This window comes from Dryas octopetala, chromosome 6 (assembly GCF_963921425.1).
Source record: "Dryas octopetala chromosome 6, drDryOcto1.1, whole genome shotgun sequence".
In the NCBI taxonomy this organism is placed as follows: domain Eukaryota; kingdom Viridiplantae; phylum Streptophyta; class Magnoliopsida; order Rosales; family Rosaceae; genus Dryas; species Dryas octopetala.
In genome coordinates, this window is record NC_141371.1 from 9,593,213 (window position 1) to 9,599,036 (window position 5,824).

The window sequence follows — 5,824 nt, forward strand, 5'->3', positions numbered from 1 at the left end:
TTACACCTCCTGTAGTTTATCGTCTTTTTACACATACCCCTTGAGGTTTTAAACTATTGCATATAACCCCTTACAAGAGAAAAAAATAAATAAACAAAAAGAAAATATTTGTATTGAGGTTGGACCTTACACCTTGAGTAATCTTATTAGGCCATTTAATCCTTTAGCATGTCTTTTTGCATAATTTCTCATCATTTTTCGTCCAGTAATGCTACACTTACCACATTTTTATACCACAATTTCATACCATCTTACATGGCATTCATACATTAGACATTACAAATTAAAAAATAAAACTTAAAAAAGAAAAAGGAAATACCCTTTTAATAAAGTAATGACACATCAGGTGTGATACAAATGTGGGAAAAAAATGTAGGACAACTAGCATTATTGTTTTTCGTCTCACTATAAGGAGTTATATGCAACAGTTTTGAAACATCAGGGGGTGTAAGTGTAATAAACTCATTAATAATTAATTGTTCATGCTTGTTATGAAAAGTCATCAAATGAATTGTGCAAATTTGGATAACATATAATAATTATAATTACTTCTTTTAACATTTGGATTTGACATGCTGGTTTTTCCATATTGGAATTGTGATATGTGAACTATTATATCTGTTTCATACAAATTTACACTATAGACAAGAACTCTTATTTTAGTCTTAAAAATTCTGAATTTCCAACCAAACTTCATGCATGATACACGGGTTAATATATTCGATCAAAAAAAAAATGTTTTTATTCCAACAATATATGGTGGCAGCCACAAGATGATCAACATGCTTGACACTTTTTTAATGGTGGAAAAGGCCTCCCACATCACCAGCACGTTATTGGTAATTGGTCCTTTTGAATCTAACCTATTTTCATGGTTACATTGGTTAATTAATTACTCCCTCTAAAATGGGTCTCAATGATATTACTTAATTAATTTGATGACAGTGTATGTGGTAAGCCATATATATATATATATATATATATATATATATATATCTTTTCAAACTACAATGTTATGGGATTGCAGTCAGTCAGTGCTTTCTAAGCAATGTGGGACACAGAAGATGAACACTGAACAGATTATTCCTCTGTCAGCTTTCTAATGTGGCTTTTAGCTGTGGGATTGCAGCCTGCAGCCTTTGGTAAGCTTTAAACTATGTCAAAATGTATATATTAATACAGGTCATGAATAACATGCTAGAAATGCATCTTGTTTAGTTTTATTTTTTTGCCCTTTTTCGTAGGTAAGCTATTTTTTTATTTGGTAATGGGTATATTAATTGTACTTGATATATTCCTTCTGTATCAGGTATATACTTAAAATTATATAAAGGTTTTTTTTTTTGGACTGATAAAAGTTAGCAAGTTGAACAATGTTCCATGAAATGTTATATAAAGGGAGGTTATGCTTTTAGGTTGGGTTAATTGTGTGCTTGTATGGCTTTTCCTAAGGAGGAATGAATTGAAGCATGCTCTTCATAAGTGGGAGGCTATGCTTTTAGCTAACCCACAAATCCCATTGTCCATATTTATTATAAAAGTTAGCAAGTTGCAAGGAAGGGAATATGTACAACAAAATTAATTGAGATGGTTAGGGCAGATTTATATGTAGTATTAATAAAATTTAATTAAGCTTTTAGTGATATTTGGATCTTGCTTATGGAATCTTTTGGTGGTGAGTGAAGCACAAGCACTTGATATGGAAAAAAATAACATATATAAAATTGTGGTTCATATCTGTTGGACGTGCATGTTGATGGATCCAACATCATTTAGGAAAGAATATTAAAGGTTATACTTGTTCATGGAATATGAACTGTGATGGATTAATAGATAGTGAAGATCATTTAGTTGTTTGTTCAATCACAATTGAGCTTGATATTAGAGAACAAATTTGGTGTTCTTTCAAAAGCAACTATATCTTATGAATTACTAACACACATCTATGCCTCATCTAGACCTGGATTTTCCAACATTCCAACCCAATATATGGTATTATGGTTAACCTCAAGAAACATGTTCAATTAAAGGATATATAATTAAGTCCCTTGGCCAAGAAATTTAATTATGATAAAAACCATGAACACCGTCTTAAATAATCCCCTCTACTCTAGGAGAGAATGTACAACACCCACTTGCATCGGAATGGGAAACAACTCATGCCCCAATATTTGTTGACAAAATCATATTTCATTTATTCAAATTTAGACTTACTTTGAACCTCATTTTTTTGTAATAAATAAGACGACATGTGTACGAAATCAAGGCCCAAATATTTTGACTTCACCAATTTGCTTTCATCTTCCTTTTAAAAGCTCCAAGCTAGCTCATTGAAATCCCCTGACACATAACCATGCCTGGTGTCACACATTTGGTACAAATTAAATTTTGTACTTCTGGACTTGCAACCTCCATCTACCTAATTTTTCAATTCAAAAGAAATAATTAAAAAGTTTACCATTAAGCTAGAAGAATCAAGAGTCCCCTGTATTTCTGCCAAGATGGTCAAAATGTCATAAGCACCATCTTCCATGATGTGGGGCTGTGGCCTTGTCCTTATTCAACCATAGGAAATGAATCCTCAGTTTGATACATAGCTGACTTTATTTTAAATTGATTGTGCTGTCCTTGGTTTTAATTTCCTTTAAATTTTACCTTTTTGTCATTGTTTATGCTTCAGTTTTATATTTTCAATGTCATGGTCCAATAATTTACTTTCAGCTTTTGATGTTTCATAGACATGGGAAGATAGGAATGACAAATCAATTTTGTTTGAACCTCTTGTTTTGACCCAATAATGGGATAATCAAAACAAAACAAGAACCTTTCTAAAAGGACGAAACACCACATAGCTCAGGAGAAAGAGCAATACTTTTGATTTCTTCTTCTGCCTAATTCTGCTACGCAAATAGCTAGTGGCAGGAATGTTACAATAGATGAAATACAAAAAATGGGGAAGGATTGTAAATATGTCTTCCCCCCTAAAACACCCACAATTAATTGTGAAATTTTTGCAGATCTAGTTGATCACTATACTCAACAAAATAAAGTATACAAGTTGAGTATTTTCAACCAAATTACAAGTTAGAATCACAAATATTTACACTTCCTCACTTCGTTTTGGGCCTTTTGGTGCCTCAGAATGATTGTCATTTTTTTGAGAGCCCATGTGTATTTCATCTACTGTAATTACAACATGGGCACTATCATCACCATCCAAAAGCACAGGGTTTACACTTCCCCTGTGGAGCAATTGTGGCTTCTCTGGTGACACAGTGGGTTCTACTACTTCTTTAAAATGTGCTGCTTGGGAAAGTTCATGAACTGCCTTGGAAATCTTTTCTACAGCTTTGACAATCTCAACTAGTATTGAAGTAATTGTTGCAGCTGGTATTATTGCAAGGATGTCTGCATTGTCTAGTTGTGCAGCTTCTAGTGCAATTTTGAGGTCTTTTACTGCAGTTTTGGAGTTCTCCAAATGTTGACAGGCAGATTTGGGGTCTTTCATGGTTTTGATTGCTGTGGCTAATGCTCTTAGGGCCTTGCCAGACTCAGTACTCATTGTTCTGCAGGAGTCTTGAATTATTTGTAAAAATTCTGATGGTACCTGCAAGGATTATAATTAATTAATAAAACCTTAGCGAATATGTCCTCAATGATAGGGCAACATTTTTTACATCAAACACATTCATAAAAAGTGATTTTTAGTATACATGTAACAAGTTCATTTTGCTTTTGTTAATAATTTGTAATGAATCATGCAATATCCTTAATGATGGTTTGATGTATACTTGTACATCTGAGTTGATGTGGCCATTTAGAGCTTCAATCTGGTAGGCACATTGCCGGGCAAGGGCTCCGATCTTCAAGTATTGCTTCCATGGATGACGAAATTTAAACCGGCCATGTCCTGGTTCCCAGCTTGCAAAATTTGCCTGTAGATATACACAATGTCACATAGGATTAGTAATCATATTTATATATATGTATGTATATATGTATCTGAAAATAAAAATTGGTATATATCTAAAGTTGCTAGCTAGAGATGTTGGTGGCTTGCATGCCAAGGCAACATTTAGTGGAGGCAGGGAAGGAAAAAAAATATGCTAGCTTAAGTACTCACCCAGGATTCTTCAGTTTGTTTTGAGTTGAGGACACTTTTATATCCTTGAAGAAGTGATTCATCAATTTTGGAGCACTTTCCATCCTTGGGTAATTGGAAATATTCACCTCCAAATCCTGTAATGAATTTGTTATATTCTCAGTTAATCTTTGAACATTATGTCAAAAAAGTTGAAACAAACAAAGGAGCTAGAACCAATTATATACAGAATTTAGTTTACCTTCTAGGTAGTTTGCAAGCTTTTCTATATTGGAAGCTATGAGTTTGTGCAGATCTTCACCAGCCCAGACTGGACAAGCAAAAATAGATATGATTATGCAGGTTCCTCCACCTATTAGGATTGTTAAGAGTCTTTCATGGGCCATCACCAAGAGCTCCTCAACTCGAAATCCTGAGACCGTTACCATACTAAATGTCAATATGAATATCAACACCCCATAATCATATCTCGCCTTGATCCCAGCGAAGAATCGCGAGAATGTAGATGCTGCAGCTGCGATCATGAAAACAATTTGTTTACATTAGTAAGCATTATATATTATACACGGAAAAAGATTTTTAGCCGGAGAATAAATTAATTAGGATTGTATTTAATTAATTTGATAATTTACCATTTGATAACATAACATTTTAGATATTTAATTGTAAAAATATACCTAGTAGGAAGACAAGGATCCCAAGGACAATGGGCTCTCCTATCTCTCCAAAGAGATTAGCAAAGTGATGGGCTCCAAGGCCTAGAGCACCAGCCAGTAATGTTGCAAAACCTCTATTTAAACCTTTGCAAAGGGTTGCACCTGCAGTACAAGAAAAGAAATTATATTCCATTTCAACAAGCTAAGTTGAAAGAAATTTCATGTTTAATTGTTCACTTTCTTTAGTAACTTACCTACAGTGAATTCAAACACCACTACTACTGTTAGTACCGCCCAGATTCCAGAAACCCCGAAACCATTGAAGAGGGCTCTCCAATAGTACAAAATGGATACCAATGTGAGAGCCATGGCCACTTTTAGAGAGTGAATAACTCTTCTTGGGTCATCTTGTCCTAGCTTTATAGTGCTCCTTGCAACTTTGACAACCTTGGCACTGAACCTCCCCGGCAAGGCCTTAGTCCAGCCCCACCCCCGCGCAAAAAGCCCGGCAAGCTTCTCCTGATCACCTGCAGCTGCTAACTCCTTGATCTCCATGTCTTTAGGACAAGTTGACATCATATATCAACTGGTTTGAGACAAACCTAGCTAACAAGTTAAAATAGCCTAAGTTAAGCTAATTAGTAATTAGCTTCCTAGTACTTTACAAAGGGAGGGGGGTGGAAGAGCCGAAGAGGTGAGCAAGAAAATGAAGGAGTACTAGCTATTCCCTTTGATGGGTTAATTAGATCTCTTTCGCGTACTGGCCTCAATTTATAAGGAGAGAATTTGGTGCCACCCAAGAATATTTTATTGGATATATCACGTCTTTGTGTCTCTTGTAGGGATGAGAGACAAAGATTGAATTTCACTTTTCTCTTTCAATTAATTCCGGCCTGAGTTTGAAAAGCGTGGCTGACTAGGCTTTTACTTGGATCTGAAGAGAGTTAATAGTATTTTAAAAAGCAGTACAAAACTGCAGCGCATGATGAATTCATCATAAAGTGTCCAATGTTTAGCCCACTAGTAGTTTCCAGTCAGATCACAAAGGAATCAAGAGCACTTAAGC

At 34.8% G+C, this 5,824-nt stretch overlaps 1 protein-coding gene across 1 annotated transcript; it reads right to left on the reverse strand.

Annotated features, from left to right (window-relative positions):
- Positions 1-3,100: 3,100 nt before the first annotated feature.
- LOC147282175 (aluminum activated malate transporter family protein) lies at positions 3,101-5,387 on the reverse strand. The gene is made up of 6 exons (XM_086248426.1): positions 5,013-5,387; positions 4,780-4,920; positions 4,344-4,616; positions 4,124-4,239; positions 3,792-3,935; positions 3,101-3,607 (listed from the first exon to the last, which is right to left on the reverse strand). The coding sequence occupies exons 1-6, from the start codon at positions 5,335-5,337 to the stop codon at positions 3,101-3,103; spliced, it is 1,506 nt and encodes a 501-aa protein (XP_086104552.1). The 5' UTR covers positions 5,338-5,387.
- Positions 5,388-5,824: the final 437 nt, after the last annotated feature.